Raw genomic sequence first — 21,327 nt, 5'->3', positions numbered from 1 at the left:
TTTGGTAAGTTTACTTTATATTTTATGTATATATTAAAATCATCTGCATATACAGTACAGTTAAACATTTCGCTGAATTGAAATTTATTGTTGCAAAATGTACGTTGAAATTCTTTCTTTAAGAAAATTATTATTTTGTAAACGAAATTCTTTCATACGAGTCAATAGGTTCGTCTAAAAATACATTTTCACGTTATACATACCTTACTGAAATATCAATTGGTTTAAACCAATTCTCGTTACATACAAAAATTATAATATATTTATTTATTTTTCATTTTTTTTCCTAGGGGTTTCGGAAAGCAGGGCTACCAATGCCAAGGTAAATTTTACGCTTTACTTTATTTTCGTCGCTCCGCGCTTTCTTAGGTCATTTTTATTATTGTTTCATTGTATTCTAGCTTGCCAAACTGCGGTACACAAGAGATGTCATGACAAGTTGTTAACAAAATGCCCGGAAAGTGGGAGAGAATCAGAAAACACGATAGTAAGTATGAAATATTAGTGGAATTTCATTTTTTTAACATTTATATTTCAGAGGAACTAGACATTGGAATATTTTAATATTTTTTCAAACGATCGTAAAACATGACAATTTTGTATTTCTTTTAATGATAGTACTTGAGGGAACGTTTTAAAGTGGACGTTCCTCATAGATTTCGACCCCATACTTTTATGTCTCCAACATTTTGCGATCATTGTGGTTCCATGCTATATGGTCTATTTCGCCAAGGATTAAGATGCGATGGTAAGTATAATAAAAGATTAATATTTCATTTTGTCAAAATCTCGATGCACCTTTTTTTACTTATATGTGTAAGAATATGATTTTGAAATCATATATAAAATAAATGACTTGTAATATCGAATATAACTATATCTATATAAGCGGCGTATAATATATAAAATAAAGTAAACACGAAGAAGAAAGTAATATAACGTTTCGTACTCGCAAAAAAATTAGAAATTTATTCTGAAGCATATGTAATATGAGATTTTATATAAATTTCACTATCTTATCATTTTATGTGAAATCATTCATGTATATACGTCTTCGTTTGATCCTAATTATTTAGAAAATTATTAATAAAAGATATACAAGGGCGCACGTGCGTACGAGTATATATAAACATCATTGTATTCCAGAGTTGTAATTATTAGTAATAGTAGTATTTGTATATACGAGTTGTTGGAGTCTAGGTAATATAGTTAGACTGTAGGAAGGCTCATACTAGGAATCTATTATTACACTGGGTCGCTGCTTTAAACTCAGTCGGTCTTGGCATCGCGAGCCGTGAGAACGCTTCATCGTACACCTGAGCCGGCGAGAGTCGCGCACAACGCGTTCAGTCTTCTCTTGAACCGGCTCTTTCATCGTTCGTTCCTCGTTCTTTGTCCTCGTAATTTTTCTCTTTTCATTTGTAAAGTTAAAATATCACAAATTCGAATTAATAGCGTACGTTGTTAGAAAGACGTGGTCGAGATGCCGTACTACGGCGACAGTACGCCTTATTATTATGGAGGAGCATTTGCTAATCATAGTTCTCTTATGACTGGAATACCACGGTAAGCGTAAGAGAAAGATCTCTTTTTTACTTTTCTTCATCTCATTCTATGTTACATGAATGTGACATACTCTAACATTTAACTCCTGACATCTATCGAATAATAAAAAAATAGATAGTATTTCGATTTTTTCTATTTTTTGGTTTCTTCTTTTTTTTCTACAAAACGACTCTCTTTGATCACGCCTTTTTTTTTTTGAGTTTCTCACATTCTTCTCCGTGCGTTTTATTTTTGCTGTATTTTTTGGTTGCAAGCCACCGTTTTTCTTAGACTCAGTATGACGTTCAACGGAGTTTTTTTCGTGAACAAGCTACGTTTACGTTTGCTAATTTTGTGTTTTATTTCAGAAATTCTTTTTTTTCTTTTCAGAGATTTTCTATGAACATATTGAAATATTGGATTTAGTGTTGAATGTTTAATACAGTAGATATATTTATATCGATATTTTTTATAAAATCACATTTTGTATATATAATTGAAGTTTATGAATCGGCTCAATCGATTTATATATTTTGCATATGCGTACAAGATAAGCAAACGTACTACGTGCCGTTTCGTAAGTCATTTGTCGTTATTTAATAGCACTGCTTCAATCGATTCATTAATTGATAGACATCGTATCGATGGTAGTGTGCCAAATCGGAAGTTTTTGTACTTCACGTGTACCCAACAAGTGTTCGTGAAACGTTGTCGTCCTATAACGTAACGTGGTATAAAAATAAACATTTGGCATTGAGGAGTGTACACGGCCGATCGAAGGGCTCGTCAATCGATACTTGGCAGTCACATGTGAACGATCCAATTTGTACTATCCTATTGTTCCTGCTTCACGTTCCTATTATCATGAAATAAAACAAAATTTATATAAGAAATGTATTTTAAGCTTATTTTTAATCGCCTATCGAGGGACTGGAAATTTTCAAATCTGTTTCCATAAATACATAAAGTAACAAACGGGTTTTTTGCCTTTATGTAAACGTGCCACGTTTAATTTATATTTCTTTACAAATTATGATTAATTATTGTAAATACAAATAAAACAAGGCATAATTAAATGATCGTTCATTTACCTGCGTAAATACATATATAATATTAGTTAGGGTATCATAACAGTATAAAGAAACGGAGATCGGTAATACATACTCCTATTTCTACGTTTATATTTTGTATTATACTTAAAAACAATAACGGTAATTAATAACCTCATACAGAAGTTTCCACAATCCACTGTCTGCAAGATTTGCACCACATCTATCAACGATCACGGAATCATCGTTAAGCAATCTACGACGTTATTCACCTGTCAGCACGGTAACTACTCGCGTTAGACGAGTGATTGATACTGCCGATATTGATGTATCGACACCAAGAACTCTGTCATCGAGGGATGAAAATCGGCAAAGAGATAATCGACTTCGCCGAGACAGGCCAACGATAAAGATAAGATCACAAGCGTTGAAAGATAATCCGGCGTTGCGAGAGCACAATGAGAAGCATGAAAAGAGCGTAGGCGAACTGCTAGTGGAAAAATTCTTAATAAAGGATAAGAAAGGACTCGAAGATGAGGAATCTCGAACGCGCGTTTATCATCAGGTGAGTCTCGATCGAGAAAACAATATGCAGGACTTGCAGTCGATGCAAGGAAGAATAACGCGAAGGATGACGAGGAGAAGATCATCGGCCGATATTCAACTCGATGCGAAACAAATCCAACGAGAAGTTGCTTACGCTCAGGTCCAAGCGAAGGTTTTGGATAGTTTGGTAGCTGAGGAGCAAGCTGAGATCGAGGATGAAGTCAGAAGAGGTACTTTGATTAGAAAAGGTATTATTAGAGGTTCCAGACCGATCTCGTCTTTCTTTGGAGACAGCGAGGAATCTGTAGAAGCTGAAGATGATGAAAACGAAACGGTATCGAAGATGAAGAAAACGTTTAAAAAGATAAAGAAGAAGAAAAAAATGATGGAAAAAGCATCTCCTACCGATGAGAAGGAAAAAAAAGAAGATGCGCTTGAAGTAAGACAATCGAGTACCTCTTCCAACGAAACGTGTAACATAGAAGATGCGAAAAAAGAAAGTCAGGATGAAAATAAATCTGAAAAGTCCGTTTACAAAATCGAAGCATCTAACAGCGTTGGTGACTTTTCCACAATTTGGGTTAACGCAACTTCAGAAAATATGGAGGAAAAGGAAAGCATTGAACAATTCAGAGAAAGCATTAGGATTCCTGTTCCTAGAAAAGCTTTGGCTAATGTTAAGCAGATTGCGGACGTTGTCTCGGTACCGGAAAATGGCATCCTTGAAGAAATCGAAACTAAAATCGTATTGCCAGTTCGTAAACCCTATATCAAAGATTCATCAAGAAACAGTGTATATCTTACTTTAAAAACGAACGATAAAGAAAAGAAAAAGGTGAACGTTAAGGACACCAACGTTTCTACTCCACAAAAAATGTCTAACGGTGTAGATGCTCTTACGAAGAAAGATTTATTGAAGCTTCGAGTTAGAGACACTTTGCAGAAAGTCTTAGAAATCGGTAACGAGACTAACGAAGACGTTCCATTCGAAAAATCATCGAAATTTATCAAAGACGCGAAAGAGAAAGTCGTATCTAACGAAACGAAAGTTGAAAAAAATAAAAAAGTAGGAAAGGCAATTATCGATAACGCGAATCTGTCAAAACCTAAAGACGACATTGTGAAAAAAAATGGAAGAGATACGGTATTGATGGATAATAATGCCGAAGTTAAAACGATTAGCGTAGATAATTCAGAAAAAAAGGAATCGATAACAGCAATGGATAAAAGCTCGGAAACATTGAAACAGAAAATAAATGATGTCAAGGGTAAACGAATCGTTGAGAAAACCGACGAAAGTAAATTAGCTCATAAAGAGGTCGATAATAAAAAAGAAGAAAAGACGAAAAACAATGTTGACTTGTTGGCTATCGGTGATACGAAGAACAAATTAGGAATAACTGAAAGCGATATATCGATGAAGAATAGAGGGATTCCTATCTCTAATGATACGGGTGAAAACAGCGCCGCGGTGTCGTTGGTGCTTACACCGAACGCTTCGTGCCTGCCAAAACCGTCTAAAATTAATACGGATGAAAATAATGCCGTAGAAGCGCCAGAGCTTTCGTTACGAGTGGCAGCGTACCTGGCAAATCCACCAAAAATTGAGAATTTCGAGGACACAGCTGCGTCATTAGCGGAAAATACAATAAATAAAGAGGAAACCTTGAAGAGGATTCCTCGTGGGAAGAGAATCGATGTGGAGAACGTGACCGGTACAAAATCGAACGCAATTGATTCGGTGATAGCCAAGTCCAAGGACGGTGACGTTCGTGCAACGAAATTAAATGCGAAGAACAAGGACTCCTCGAATATTAAGAAGGACGACCTAAGAGAGACTAGAGACGCGAGTAAATCGAAGAACATGAGCTCGTTGAAATCCATGATGGCGGGGGGAAATACGAAAGAGGTCGACGGCACGGCGACCGTTTTATCGCGGAACATGCCAACGAATTCAACGTACACCAACAAAACTGATGCTGCGTTCCAGAACACCGTCTTGCGTAAAGGACCGTCGTTGGTAGTAAAACAAAGTGCAGAATCTATTCCCGCGAAATCTCTCATGGATGTGAATGACAAATCGATTAACGGGATGGAGATAATTAACACACCGATTAACGAAAAGATGGTAGATTTATTGAAGAGCGAATCCACGGAATCAATAGACTTTTGGAGCGAAATCAAAAGTAACGAACCAAAACAAATGCAATCTATCGACGATTCCAAAGTGGAATCTATTTCTTCGTCATCGTCGTCGTCGTCGTCGTCGTCATCCTTATCGTCGTCGATAAAAAAGCAACCAGACGATAAGGAAAAAGGAAGTGATCTTAAAATAAGCGTTGCACCCAGCACTCCAACATACTTGTCCAGTAATATCACGACGACGACGACGACGACGACCACGACGACGACGACGATGACGGCGACAGCGATGGCAACGATGACAACGACAACGACGACGACAACGATGACGACAGCAACGAGTTTTCCAGAAAAGCAACAGCGAGGAACGATCGCAAAAAGTCCCTTCAGTGAGAGCAAGCTTATCAAGAACAAAGAGAAAGTTACATCTCCCGAAGCTGAAAAGGAGAATAAGGAAACGATAACGGGGGAAAAAAAGAAAATACGTAAGAAAGCGGATCTTGTGATCTCAATACCATCTTCATCGAAGGATGTGTCCTCGACCGTGAAGAGAAAAAATCCTCTGATTAAACAAACCGAATCCTCGGATAAGACTCCATCTTCAGTAGTATCATCACCTTCTACGCCAACTCAATCTCAATCTGAATTTCCTACACCCATCAATGAGGCACCTTTTACCGCAGTACCCTTGATAAATATCGTTGAAGCGTCACCAATCAGCGAATCTCAAATACAGGAGATAGACGAAGAAGAAGAGAGTCCTAGCACACCTACCAACGAATGGACCAATTCGCCCATTGCACTGATCTCAAAGTGGAGCAATCAAGATAATCTTTCTAATGCCGATGATCATGAGAAAACTATGACACCTGCTTCTTCCAACGAGGCCAGTCTTGTAGCGACACCCAACGATAGTCAACAAGCTAGTCCGGAATCCTCGAAGAAGAAAAAAAAGATTATTAAGAAAAGGAAATCGAGCTCGAAAGAGATCAGTAGCGAAGAGAACAAGAACGAACAAAAGGATAGCAAAGGATCACGCAACGAGACGATATCAAAGCCTCGTCAAGAAGCAACTAGCACTTTGAAACCTCCTGAAAGCAGTTCGTCGTCAAGATTAAGTCCTAGGAACTCGCCTACTCAGAGACCGATCGATCTAATAAGAATGTTTTACACTACGCCATCTGCTTTACTCACGGCTACGCCAAGAGATCTTTCCAAAGTCAGACGAGCAAAGATCAAAAGAAAGAGACATCAGTCGCGAACACCATCAGTGAGTAGCGATAGTACCGGAAGTACCGCCAGTACGGCTACTACCAGTAGCACCGATGGTAGCAGTGCTTCGACCTGCACCGAATTGGACGACGATCCAGAACACAAGAGGATGGCTTCGACGAGAAGCAACGATTCTGGATTCGATGGTTCGCCAAGAATTTCCAGTATTTATCTATCATCTCTATTATTTATTTATATACCTTGTTTGAATTTGACCCTATGTGTTGCTTGTCCCTTCCCATATTCTTATATTGCTCTCATACATGCTCGCATGATAGCTAAACATTTTATTTGCTATGTACATGTCATACGCGAAAAATTATACGCGATAATTTTTATTTCATCTTGCGAGAACACTTGTCATATTTCTTACTCATAGTCGGTTAAAGGTGCATCGAGAAAGAGAGATATCACATTCTATATCAATTAAAAAAAAAAAAAAAAAGAAAGAAAGACAACAACATTATACGCTTAAATTGAAAAATTCGTGCAGATTGCGATATGGCCTGTCATAAAAAGTGTGAAAAGCTCACAGGGAATCTTTGTGGATTGAATCAAAAGCTCGTTGCCGAAGCTTTGCAAGCTCTTAAAAAGGGTGAGTATGGATTTAGAGGGGCTCGTAAGACTTGATAGATATTATCCGTTTTCTCGTAGACACTCGCAAGAAATGTTTGTATTGTTGTTATACTAGGAAATGACGAATCGCTTAAAACCAATTTTTGCGGAGGGTGACTTTCTTACGGTCACATAATATTTATTGATAACCAAATGTATTAACGATTCAGAACGATTCTTGTCTCGATGGAAAAGTCTGTGTAAGCTATTAACCTACTAACTTACTGCTACAAATAACTTGGATTTTTTATTGTTTGAATTAAAATTCAATATATTATTGCATCACGAATCGCTCATTAGCGGCTTGTTTTCAGCTCCGTCGCAATCGTTAGAGAACCAAAGAAACTCGGACACGCCGGATCATTTTCCAAGTGGTCGTATTACACCACCGGCCATAAATCTGCCAAGATTCAAAAAGTACGCCGTAACGGATTTTAACTTTCTCAAAGTAAGTTTTGTAGAGATGAGGATCGCTCATTATCCCTGTCGTAAATAGCACGAATCGAGCCGAAGTGCGCTTCGATTTGTGGCTCGATTGCAAAATGCAACGTTATACTGTATCGAACGTTGCATCTGCCTGCTGTCTGCCTGACACAAAGTTTCGTGAACCTCTGATGTGCTCTAAGCGGTACCAGACTAGAGAAAGATTTACCTCGGCATGTGGGAGAAGTAAATGCAATACGTCATTCTTTGCCAAGGTTCCTCGAAATGCTTCTGTAGCGAAATGCAAGAATTATTGGCTCGTAAAGTTAATATAGGAGTGAAACTAGAATATTATCTTTACTGTTTAATATCGTTGCTTGTTTTTTTTTTTATTTTTTATTGCGTACAATATCATACAACAATTAGATGATAATGCCGATGGGAAATATAGATACACAGAATTTAGACAAATCAAAGATACTTTTACGAATATCAATGACAACGATCTACAATTCGTATAAGTTTTACAAACAGATGCGATGAAAATATGAGGATCGATACGCGAGACGCGTTCCTTGGCACTGTCTGCTAAACTTCCACTCGAAGACTAATCTGAATCACGTGTATTTACATCGAAGGAATCGGTTGATTCACGAAGAATAGTTAGGAAATAGTCCAGGGAATTAAGTGCGAACAATCGATCCTCTCAAGTTTATGTTGGAAGAACTACCGCAAATGCCAGGAACTTGGTTTGTTTAGTATTCGCGATACATGCGATTTACATCCATCTAAAATTTTCATCGTCTTAATTCTCAAAGCACCGTTGGTTTTATACTAAAACGCAAATAGATGTACCGATTTAGCATCTCGTAACGCATTATTTATAACTTTCATATCTGTGTAAATTCTAGGAACTTGAAGTTTAAGGAACGTGGAATATAAAGGACGATCATGAAATTTCAATCATAGAATTTTTAAATGATTCCTTATCAATAATGTTCATCTCTTTTCCTGTAGGTCCTGGGTAAAGGTAGCTTCGGCAAAGTATTACTAGCAGAATTACGTGGCACAGAGTGCGTTTATGCGGTTAAGTGTCTGAAAAAGGACGTCGTCCTCGAAGATGACGACGTCGAGTGTACGTTGATTGAACGTAAAGTTCTTACATTGGCTACAAGGCATCCATATCTCTGTCATCTGTTCTGCACTTTTCAAACAGATTCGCATCTCTTCTTCGTCATGGAATATCTTAACGGAGGAGATCTTATGTTTCATATACAAAAATCTGGTCGATTTCCCGAAGTTCGTGCACGTTTTTATGCCGCTGAAATTTGGTCTGGATTGAATTTCTTACATAAGAAGGGTATCGTTTATCGCGATCTTAAACTCGATAATGTGCTCTTAGACTTTGAAGGACACATTAGGATCGCTGATTTCGGTATGTGTAAATTACAAATATTCCTGGATAGAACTGCCGACACTTTCTGCGGCACCCCAGATTATATGGCACCTGAGGTACGTATATCAATACTGAAATTTCGAAATAAATTTCGTTGGTACAAGTTACAAATAATATATAATTACTGTAGATTATAAAAGGATTAAAGTACAATCAAGCTGTAGATTGGTGGTCATACGGAGTTTTGTTGTATGAAATGCTAACAGGCCAATCACCATTTTCTGGTTGCGACGAAGACGAATTATTTTGGAGCATTTGCAATGAAAGACCTTTCATACCTCGATACTTGAGTCAAGAATCAACAGATATGCTGGTCACTTTGCTAGAAAAAGATTCTGGAAAGAGGCCACCTGCTCACGAAATTGCAGTACATCCCTTTTTTCAGGTAAATATTTAATAATTATATTAATATTTACGTTGAAAATTAAAAAATTTGTTATTCATAAAATTAAATTTAGCAAACTTACATATATTAGCTTTTATAACATGGCAAATAAATCTTCTTGCATAGTCTTTGCCTTGGGATCGGTTAGAAAGGAGACAGCTTGAACCTCCCTTTAAACCAGCTTTGGAACATACCTTGGATACCAAATATTTTGACACGGCATTCACAGTTGAAAGACCGCGACTCACGCCTATACCTGAACAAATTTTATCTTCGATGGATCAAGGCGTTTTTCGTGGATTTTCATATACGAATCCAAATGCGACAGACTGATATACCAAAAAGTTTGTTAGGAATTTTATATTCTTCGCATTCAACGTTCTAATCCTTTTGATTATTTATTAAAAAATAAGGATGAGCGTTAAGAAATTTCTCTTTGAAAGATATCATGAAATTAAAGAACGATCACAGTACACGGATATAAAGTTATCCAGAAGGTTTTCTTTACGTTTACATCCACGGATCGTTTCTTCTGTCATGAAATTCTTTTGCTAAATGTTCTTATACGAGCACGAGGTGATACATATGTATATGAGCATGATAGATATTGTAATTAAAACTTTTCTCTCTTTTTTTAATGTTAGTAACATTGGACACATTATGCGATCGATCGTTCATTGACTGTAGTAAATATGGTATATTAGCATAGTCATTAGGAAAGGAATATACGATTTTTGTTCCTTTTTTACACTGATATAATGAGTTTTATCTGTATCTTGTTCTAAGTTTTCCCATTTAATAATATCAAAAATGTAAAAATTAGTTTTCAAAGACATACTATTACGACGATAAACATGAAGAAGAAAGTACAAGAAACTCGCATGGTTTCAATATTCGTTGTAGTCAGGTTTTCGGAGATACATAATTATCCAACGGTCATACGATTATTATAACGTTTGGCTTCACGTTACTGTAGCCAAGTTATTAATATCAGAGTATTTTATTAGATAGGGCTACGATAGACAAAATCTCGAGTTTTTAGCTGATCTGTTATAATTTCTCCTTATTTACAAGTATTTGTTGCTATTCTTTTCTTTTTAATTTATATTTCCTTTCAATATCTTTATTCTTCTAAAAGTTTTACCATTTCTTTCTCTGTAATACATCACGATGATGTCTTCTCCTAGAGATTCATCTCCCACTCACTTTTCTTTCATCCTCTCTTCGTTTGGCCGGCAACTTATCCTTTTCCCTCCTCGATCTTCCGCTCGTACATTTAGCTCCTCGCAAACTACGCGCTAATTTTAGACCGCCAAGGAATTGGCAAATTGGCATAAGCTTTCGAACCGACGGACTCTATTTCTTCTTCCTTTTCTCTCTTTCTCTATGTCTTATTCGCTTCTTCTTTTTTTCTCTTTCTTTGTAAATCACAAAAAACATGGAAAAATAGCAATCTAAAAACATGTATGTGATGTGACGAAAGAATTAAAATTAATATTAAGAAATTTTTGGAATATTATGTCTATTAACAAAGTATGTAATAAATCGTATCTCGACTAGATATATATATATATTATAATATATATCTATTTATATTTATATATAAAAAAGTTAAAATGTTCGGAAAAGCCGTCTCGATTCGCGCGAGATCGAAAAAAATAAAATGAAAACAATGTGCATCGCATTACGCAGATATCAAAGTCTCGGAGATATTTTTAGATCGGTTCTTTCGTCCTAATGCGATTCGTAACACCTGTGTGTCGCTACGTGCTACTATATGGTAGCTCCGCATCATTGAATTTTCACAAATAAAAAATAAGAAATAAATGAAGTAACAATAACAACAACACTATGTCATTCTTGATTAAAATTTGTAATAAATTTTGCTTTAGATTCGATGAAAAGAAGTATTTAGTAATGTGTTTTACAATTTTAGAAAAATAGATGACAACACAACAAGGGTAAAACGAGTTGGATAATATGAATAGAAAAAATACAGGATAGTCAAGAGCTCCGACATGAGGAGTTTGAAAGTAAAGAAAATGAAAGGTAAAGCAAGAGAATCGATAACCACAAACAGAAGTATTAAAAGAGGATGAGCAAATACATTCTACAAGCGAATCAACCATATCAGGTCTTAGGATACTTAAAAGCATTGAACGTGTAGGTTCAACCATAAGTGCAATCTCGTTCAACGGTCGAAGAAACGTAGCATGGCCAGGCAAATACAGGGCCGCAGTTCTTCGCATCAGTCGCACGTTCAAAGATACTCCCAAAGACGATCTCGTTGCTGCGATATAAATAGAATTTAGCATTTACTCCCGCGATTGCGGCCCTACATCGAGGAGAGCTATTTTCGAGATCCATCGCGAGTTGTTACAGTCCTCTGCTTGATTCTAACGAGTTTCGTTCGGAAGGAGCACTGCAGTTCCTAACAAATAATTCACTGATAGATAGAGAGAGAAAGAGAGAGAGAGAGAGAAAGAAAGAGACAGATCATTTACCTCATGAGACGGACCGAACGTATTATTGTTTTCAAATTTTGCCCGCTACGTGAGTGTCTTCGATTAGAGCCTTTTCTGTTTTTTTCCGTTTCCCTTCGTTTTCGTTCATAATAAAGATTCCAAGTGTTTTGCGATACGAATTCTGCACTTACCGTGCGTGAATCAATAATCAGAATGTATTTGCTTGAAGATATTACGAATCATGTTGTTATCGAGAAAATTCATTTCGTGTTCTCGCGCATCAAGATATATTTTCGATAAAAACGACGCCATTTCGTAGATGAAAGCAACCAAACACCGAAGAAAGATATCGTGGAAACACGTTAACGAAGATAAACGAAAAAGTTATCGAGATATACATGTGACGTTAGTGTTTATTAAATTTGCTACTTCTGATTTCGCAATCTGGAAAGTGTAAGACGATATTGTAATATATACTTCGTATAATGAACATCTGTGTGTAACCCGATGTATAAATTTTCATTACAAATTTTGTTTGATGCCGTGTAACGCAAATCATTTCGATTCGCTGCATAAGCCCGTGCATGCGTTGATAAAATCTGTTGAAGTCGTTAAAGTTTGACAAAAGTAGAAAACAACGTAGAGGATGTTTAGTTCCTTAAGATTAGCGACGATGCGGTCGCACAAAAGTCGAGCCAGGCCTGGCAGCGTGGCCACGTCGGCAAGTTCGGATTCCGGTAGGGCAGAGGAAGTTCCCCCACTTCTCTTTCATCCCCCGAGTTTTTTGCTCCTCGACGAACAGGAAGGCAATATATCGTCACCGTCAAGCGTATCTTCTAAAGTCGCACAAGTCAGAGTAGAACGCGAGGGTGGTAGCCTCGGTGTCACTCTTCGCGGTGGAGTTTCCAGAGCTCTGGTTGTGACGGGAATAAAAGCCGATGGTCCAGCTGCAAAAGAAGGAAGAGTTAGACCTGGTGACAGATTACTTGCGGTCGATGATACCGAGTTGAGCGGTTTAACTTTAGCCGAAGCTCAAAGAGCACTTAGAAGAAGTTCAGATTCACCTGTGGCTTCTTTAACTATCGAGTACGATGTCGCGAATATGGACGAAGCTCGAGCAGCTACGTCCGGCCCACTCTTGGTCCAACTCGAGCGGGGACTTTCAGGTACGGGCTTTCGATCTATTCTTTCTATTGTTTGTTTCTTCAAATGTAACTTCCTTGCTGTCTGAAATGTCTATAACAATTTGTCTTCTTGTGAATTTTAATGTTACAATTCCAGGAGAACTAGGTTTAACCGTAAGAGAAACACCTAACGGAGTTTATATCGAAAGTCTTCGGCCAGCAAGTACCGCAGATCGTTGCGGCGCGTTACAGCCTGGAGACAAACTTTTAGCGGTAGATGATACACTGGTACAAGATGCGGTCACTGCAGCTAAATTATTGAGAAATACTTCGGAGAATTGTCGTATAGCGAAGTTACAGATTCTACCAAGACTACAAAGTACGTCAGCGAGAACGGTTAAAAGAAGAGCGCAACCTCAAGTACAACAAAGCTCGAATCAAACTTTGCAAACGAAGGAAAGTTTGACGGTGATACTTCGACCCGATCATAGGGGTTTTGGTCTCGCTTTGAAACAAACAGAAGATCGTATAAATTATGTGATAAACTTTTTGGAAGCTGGTGGTCCGGCCGAACAAAGCGGTGTTCTGTTACCCGGTGATCGAGCGATCGCTATTAATCGTACTATATTGCGCGACTTAAAACCTACAGATGTGGCTGATATTTTAGAGAATTCACAAATGGTAATGATCTCATAAATGAAATTTAGAAATACGAATAATTTGTTCGTGGCATTTCATTTCCAGTTATATAATAAATGTTATACAATAAAATGTTCATTAACAGATCGAACTTGTTACGGAGTACAAGGTGGGTGGTCCGGTTGTACCTAACTCTGGTGTTTTTACTGTAAGAGTTGCAAGACCTCTAGGTGGGCATCCTGATCTAGGACTTACCGTAAACGAAGATTTAGTTATAACCGAGGTTCGCAAAGGTTCTCTCGCATATAGAACAGGTAGTTTAGCATCGGGAGATCGCATATTAGCTATCGACAATCAAAAATTAGATGCCGGGGACCTCAGACAAGCCGCGCAATTACTTCACCGACCAGGAAGTTCTGTCGTTGCTCTAACTGTAAGAAAGTCCGACCCACTTTCAGAAACAAGGTAAATCTTACGATCTTGACACATTGGTGATAAGATGATTAAAAAATATTATTCCAATTCTATATTGTATAGAGATTATTGTAAGGAATCAAGTATAGGAAGTGATACAGTACCCACTCAATATCCTTCAACTATCTTACGTTCTGCCAGAGAAAGTTTGCCCAGCGTTGATAGCGCAGTGGATTCTTGGGGAGAATTAGGAGAGAGTAGTGGAGCAGGTCCGGAAATATTAAGACTATGGGATGCGGTTTCTGTGGACAGTGGACAATTAGATCCTCCGACACCACCTTATCAAAAGTATTAAAATGCATCGAAGAATTACTGAATTATTATTAATAAAAAAAAATACAGATATTTTTTAAATACCTATATAAAATATTTAACATAAATATGAATAAGATAAAACAATTTAACAAATTTTAGCTCTCAAGAACACGGTGTATCAGACAATAGACCTCAACAAATAATACACGTATCACTGCACAAGGATCCAGTTTACGAAGATTTCGGATTCTCTGTCTCCGATGGACTTTACGAACGTGGCGTATATATAAATCGTTTGAGACCTGGTGGACCTTGCGATGGAGTTTTGCGACCTTACGACAGAATTCTACGTGTTAACGAAGCAAATACAGAAGACTGCGACTGTTGTTTGGCCGTACCCCTAATCGCCGCTGCTGGTCCACGTTTAGATTTGACTGTGGCTAGGCCACTATCACCTCAGGATATCGTAAAAACTTTGTAGGGCGTAATGTAGTATATTTTATATGAATGATGCTGCTGCGATACTAATGCCTCTGGTATATTTTTGTACGCATGTGTTTATTTATAAAAATAAATGTACTATAGATTGCTTTTAGCTAGAACAACCTTTCCTGCATACAATTTTTCACACATACATACTTCGCGCTGATTCATAACACACCAACTGTACAATATCTTTTCTGGAAGTATGTAAACGAACAAATCTTTATACAAGTGCAAAAATTAAGAGATACATTATTATAAATTAATCTAACATTCAAAACAATGTACCTGTACATTTATAGTCATTACGCATATCTACAAACAGTCAACGTTACATTGTAACAGGATAATATTTTAAGAAATGCAAAATCGTGCATTACTTATTAAAAATAGCACGCTCGTAATCGATGCATTACAAGCTAGGAAACTGGTTAATGGCCAATACTCTTAGCCTTAAATTAGATACAGTAACTCATTTTTATCGCAAGCGTGAATTTATTAGTTGCATAATTAACTTGTAATATTTAAATAATCGTTGCTAATTGTACCAGCAATCAGCTATTTTAAAAAGATCCATGTGCATCTGAAATTATATAATCCTACCTTACCAGCAGGCTTAATTTTAAAAGAAATTTATGGAATCAAGAAATGGATTATATCAAAATTATCTACGAGTTCTACAGAGTATCGCTCAAAATGAAGGAGAAATATGAAGGTCTAAATACACTAGCAGAAAACGCAGAGCAGCGACCGCTACTGTGACTATAAAAAAATGACCACTTAAGAGTAATAAAAAAAAAAATGTTAATATATTCAACTCGTAATAGTTAATCAATACATCATAGGTTCGAAGATTGTTTACGGTACAATACTGCTCTTTCCAATACGAACGTATGAAACAGTTAAGAAAAATTAACTCTTCTGCTTTTCGCTGTGCGATGCTTTAGGCCTTTACAGTTCTCTTTGTGCAAGACAAATAATTGAAATATGTAAACATACTTTATCATCATATGTTAATCACTTGGATCACTTCACTGAATGCAGAGATTATACGTTATCCTGAATAATCTTTTATAAAATCATTTCAAAGTTTTTATACATATCCAATCTACTTACATTGTCATAAGTAAATCAATATTCTCTAACAGATATATAATTCATATTTTCGAACACAGACTAGACTGCAAATAGTTGATTTCTCTTATTGGCCCATCCATTAGCTACGAAAGAATTGCTATTACCATTGCGATTCATATTATAATATTTTGGAAGTATACTATTATCTCTTTGCTTTTCTTGACGCTGATCATATTTGGCTTTATTATAATACAACACTCCTAAAATGGCCATAGCCATACCAAATACATTTACCCATGTTACAGGATTACCTAATACAAATAAAGTTACCCCAATTACAAATATACGTTTACTAGCACTTGCTACTGCATACGTCAATGGTGTTACTATTGAAAGCACAGAAAAAGCTATAATATTTTGCAACCAATTTAGTATACCATCCAAAAATAATAATCCTAATATATTATACGAGATATTTACTGATGTTTTTGTAGTAGGATCATGTACTAAATTTTTCAAGTCATAGAATATCCAAATTGGTAGGAACAAAAACAAAGCTAAACGTCCTAATATAAGTAGAAGTCTTAAATGATGAACTCCTGTGTCATGCAGCACCTAGGAATGAAAAATATTTGTTTTTACATGAAGACTATAATATATAGAAAAAAAATATATAATATCATCAAATATATGCACCTTTTTTGAATATATATTCTGTAAGGAAAATGCCATAGTTGATGCTAAAGCACTTATTAGACCAATCATGTTGAAACTAAGTTCTGTTAAAGTTGCAATGGCTACACCTCCCACAATAGGTACAAGACTAAGATAAACTCTCCAGGTTTGCTTTTCTCGTAAAATTATTCTTGACAAAATCACTGTGAAGAGTGGCATTGTAGCCTTCACTGGGAAAGAGCCAGATTTTCATTAATGTATAATACTAATAGATACAAAAAAAAATAATAAAATTTAATTAAATTTTTCTGATATATTGAGAATAAGATATTAATTCTATTAGAACTATATAAAATATACATTAAAAACTATAGATCAACTTTAGAGAAAAATGTTCTTCTAATTAATACTAAGATATAACTTAAAAAAATTCAAATATATTTGAACATAAGAATTAAAGTCATATATTTAATCAACAGTATATAGCAAGAAAAAAATCATTACTTGTAAATATTCACGATGAGAGAATTTATTTTTAAACTACGCGCCATAAAATAGGCGCGTCGAGATTAGTACATACCAGTGTGAGCATACGACACGGGAACTTTCCAAATGCTGACGTGGCTAAACACGTTAGCAAGAAATTTGCCAAGTGCTAAGGGCACGATGAGACGCAAGTAATAACCCCAAGAAATATTGGAAGGAGACTTGCGTACACCCCATAAATTGAAAAATGGGCCGGAGTATACTGTGATTGAGGTTAACTGCACCATTGTTACCGTAAGAGGATATGGAAAATCCGAAAGTACCATCTTGCCAACGACATTGCTGCTGCTGGATACTGCATACCATAGCAGACACAAGAAAAGAATAGTTATCACTTCGCGACTATTTCGTTTGTCGTCCATGATGTAAAACGGAAACAGTTAACAGTTACTCTCGCCTCACGCAACACATACTCGCGCGCACAAACTCAAATGAGCTCAAACGATGCGTAACATCTTATTGCTAAGGTCACTGCTAGTCCCTGGTAAAAGCAGTAACCAGCTAGATTCGATGCGTACTGTGTGGCGCTACTTACATGATTACTCGCTAACCGTCCAAATAGTTTAATTACACAAACACCTTTGGTATATTTCTATGTATAAAGACACATAAATGTATTTCTGCCATTTTGACATTGTCTTTCTGTATTCACTTATGTTGCTTCATATTTTTTACCTTTGATCTTCGTATCTCCTAATCAAAATTTTGCCTCGATTTGTCCATAAAATATACATGGCTAAACATATTCCAACATACTTTAAATTTCCTAATATTTCACATAATGTATTATCTCAAAATAATTGGAAACAAAATAATTGTATAACAACTCTGAGAATTATATCGTATATCTACATTCGCCTTTACAAACAATTAAAGAATACGCTTATGATTGGTTGTAAGATAAAATAATACATTTTTCTAATTTGTTATGTTTTTAGCTAAGTCGAATCTCGAATATTGTTTCTCTCTTTCTCGTTTTAGGTAAGATTTTTATAAATTGATATATTTATTTAAAAATTTTATTATGTATGTATACTTTATATTTTATTACAAATTTGAAATAATACAATTGCATGATAAACTGACTGAAACAAGATCCTGAATATTCAATGTTTGTAGGAAGACTCGTGTATGTATATGCATACTCGTATGCGAGTCGGATGATCTGTGATTTTTCTTATGTGTTGTTACCATGGCTAAACCATCATATAAATTAAGTAGTGTACTTTTTGGACATACATCGGATGTGAGAGCAATAGCAACTTTCGCAAATGGGTCCATCGTTTCGACATCCCGAGACAAAACAGCGCGCGTATGGAAACCAAGCGGGTATTTAACCTCTATTTTCTTAAACTTTGCTTGTCATTGTACACATTACTAAGATAAAATTATAAAAAAATATAGTTATCGGATATAGAAAAACAGATTATATACATTGAAAATAATTTTAGGAATGGGAAAGACTACATTGAGACAGCAGTATTGAAGGGACATACTAATTTCGTCAGTTCTGTCTGCATTATAAATCCATCCGAGCAAAATCCTAAAGGTTTAATTATAACTGGAAGCAATGACAACACTATATGTGTGTATGAACAAGATCAGATAGAACCATTCCATATTATAAAAGCTCATCAGAATACAGTATCTAATTTAAAAACTGGAAAACTAGAAAATACCTTTCTTTCGAGTTCTTGGGATATGACGGCCAAATTATGGAATACTAATGATTTAACGAAACCTTTAGTAACTTTAACAGGCCATACCGCAGCAGTATGGTGTGTCACAGACTTAATAGATGGTAATATAGTAACTGGATCTGCAGATAAATTGATTATAGTATGGCAAAAGAATGGTTCTATAAGATTTAAACTATCTGGTCATAGTGATTGTGTACGTGGCATTGTACCTATAAAAGAAAATGAATTTTTATCATGTTCTAATGATGCTACAGTACGTCATTGGAATAGTACTTCTGGAACCTGTTTAGGAAATTATTGTGGACATGAAAACTATATCTATAGTATAACAGCTTTAATGAATGGCACTTATGTTTTTACTTCTGGTGAAGATCGTACTATCAGAATATGGCTAAATGGTGAAATAGATCAAATTATTACTTTACCTACACAATCAGTATGGTGTATAGATCTATTACCAAATGGTGATATAGTCGCTGGTAGTTCAGATAGCATTATCAGAATATTTTCACCAATTCCAGAAAGATATGCTTCACTTGACAAATTACAACAATTTGAAGAAGAAGTTGCGAAAACAATAATTAATAATCAGCAAGAATTAGGAGGCTTAAAAATTAAGGAGTAAGTATATAAAAATATGTTGTAATTTTAAATACAAAATCATAATATTTCCTATGTTATAGTTTACCTGATGCAAAAGCATTACAACAACCTGGTCAGAAAGAAGGTCAAACAAAAATGATATCTGATGGGAATAATGTTGTAGCATATAGTTGGTCACAAAATGAACAAAGATGGATATTAATTGGAAATGTAGTGGGAGCATCTGGTGGTAGTACTGCTACATCTGGCAAACAACTTTACAATGGCATAGAATATGATTATGTTTTCTCAGTAGACATACAAGATGGTGTTCCACCTTTAAAATTGCCATATAACAATGGTCAGGACCCTTGGGTTGTTGCACAAAAATTCCTTCATGATAATGATCTTAGTCAGTTGTTCTTAGATCAGGTATAAATTGCAAAAAAATTTCAATTATAAACATATTTCAATAATAAATATGTATCCAATAGTTATTCTTATAGACAATCTTTTAATTAATATTACATCTGTTTATGTTTATATATTTAGGTTGCAAACTTCATAATTAAGAATTCTCAACAAGCTCCTATCTTAAACGATAGTATTCAATATACAGATCCATTTACGGGAGGAAGCAGGTATATTCCTGGACCTAACATGACTGGTAGTCCATCCGAATTTTCCTCTAGAAGTAATCAGAGTTATTCAACTCTTTCTTCTGTATCTCCTTCATATATACCTCATATGAAATATTTAAAATTAGAGCAAGCAAATTTACTTGCTATAATAGGTAAGACAAATTCCTTCCTTCATTTAGTATATAAAAAAAAAAATAGTATTATAAATATTAACAATTTATAACTTGCATGATATAATATATATAAAGTATTTTTATTTTAGATAAATTAAGTGAATTAAATGCAAAACAAGAATGTACTTTTAAAATGTCTGAAGCAAAATTGGAAATAATAAAACATTTGATAGAAAATAAAATACATGGAGAACATATAGCTGATGCTATTGATATACTAAAACAAATTTTAAATTGGCCTGAAAACCTAGTATTTCCAGCTCTTGATATAGCACGTCTTGCAGTACTCCATAAAGATATAAATGAGCAAATAAGTACACCAGATATGTTAAAAATGATAGACAAACATATTAAACCTGGTGCATTAGCCTCGAATCAAATGCTTACATTTAGATTGCTAGCAAATTTATTCTATCATGAAAAGGGGGAAAATTTTTGTCTCTCCTACAAAGATGATATATTAAAAGCAGTATGCAATTTAAATTCTCTCGGAAATAAACACAATCAGGTATGTGAATAAAATATAGTAATATTTGTAATAAAAAGATGTATAAAAAAATATGAATAAAAATGTTGCTTGCAATTATTTCAGATTGCAATATCAACTTATATGTTGAATTTGATAGTAGCGCTTAATAAATGTAATGATACATCCGGTAAGACAAGAATTTTAAATGCAATGTTTATGATACTTCCTCGTTTTAACGAACCTGAAGCTGTATTTAGAGCCCTTGTTGGACTAGGAACTCTTTTGGCTGCAACATTGAATCCAGATGAGCGTAATGAATTAATTGAAGCTGTACGTCAATCAGAGAACATACTTGGCGTACTTAAAACTATGTCTGAAAATGCACATGATGTTAATATTCAAAACAAAGTAGCAAACTGTTCAAAACAAATTATAGATTTAATTACTTAAATCTTTGACTAATAATTTCCCCCATACAGGTAACGATTTACAAGATTGTTCATATACATACTGCAAAAAATAAATAGAGTCTTAAAACTTATAACTTTCAGCATATTTTTTATGTTTTAAAATAATATAAAAGCGTTTATT

General features: G+C 35.3%; 3 protein-coding genes across 3 annotated transcripts; 2 read left to right on the top strand and 1 right to left on the bottom strand.

The window, feature by feature from the left end:
• The first annotated feature begins 1,140 nt into the window (after nt 1-1,140).
• On the top strand, nt 1,141-14,985 carry LOC122627366. Its single transcript, XM_043808448.1, has 12 exons — nt 1,141-1,566; nt 2,778-6,718; nt 7,048-7,149; nt 7,484-7,617; nt 8,610-9,104; nt 9,179-9,433; nt 9,560-9,763; nt 12,542-13,064; nt 13,180-13,703; nt 13,807-14,126; nt 14,199-14,423; nt 14,550-14,985. Exons 1-12 carry the CDS (start codon nt 1,484-1,486, stop codon nt 14,869-14,871), a joined length of 7,128 nt encoding a protein of 2,375 aa, XP_043664383.1. The 5' UTR covers nt 1,141-1,483; the 3' UTR covers nt 14,872-14,985.
• Nucleotides 14,930-17,702, bottom strand: LOC122626845 (solute carrier family 35 member E1 homolog). The gene is made up of 3 exons (XM_043807264.1): nt 17,206-17,702; nt 16,647-16,855; nt 14,930-16,565 (listed from the first exon to the last, which is right to left on the bottom strand). Exons 1-3 carry the CDS (start codon nt 17,531-17,533, stop codon nt 16,050-16,052), a joined length of 1,053 nt encoding a protein of 350 aa, XP_043663199.1. The 5' UTR covers nt 17,534-17,702; the 3' UTR covers nt 14,930-16,049.
• Nucleotides 17,703-18,017: 315 nt separating this feature from the next.
• LOC122638229 (phospholipase A-2-activating protein) lies at nt 18,018-21,277 on the top strand. Its single transcript, XM_043807254.1, has 7 exons — nt 18,018-18,152; nt 18,291-18,500; nt 18,623-19,492; nt 19,555-19,885; nt 20,006-20,246; nt 20,357-20,775; nt 20,860-21,277. Exons 2-7 carry the CDS (start codon nt 18,364-18,366, stop codon nt 21,184-21,186), a joined length of 2,325 nt encoding a protein of 774 aa, XP_043663189.1. The 5' UTR covers nt 18,018-18,152; nt 18,291-18,363; the 3' UTR covers nt 21,187-21,277.
• The last annotated feature ends 50 nt before the right edge of the window (nt 21,278-21,327 follow it).

Source organism: Vespula pensylvanica, chromosome 2 (assembly GCF_014466175.1).
Source record: "Vespula pensylvanica isolate Volc-1 chromosome 2, ASM1446617v1, whole genome shotgun sequence".
In the NCBI taxonomy this organism is placed as follows: domain Eukaryota; kingdom Metazoa; phylum Arthropoda; class Insecta; order Hymenoptera; family Vespidae; genus Vespula; species Vespula pensylvanica.
The sequence above is the reverse complement of the archived record's forward strand: the minus strand, read 5'-3'. Positions and strand labels throughout refer to the sequence as shown.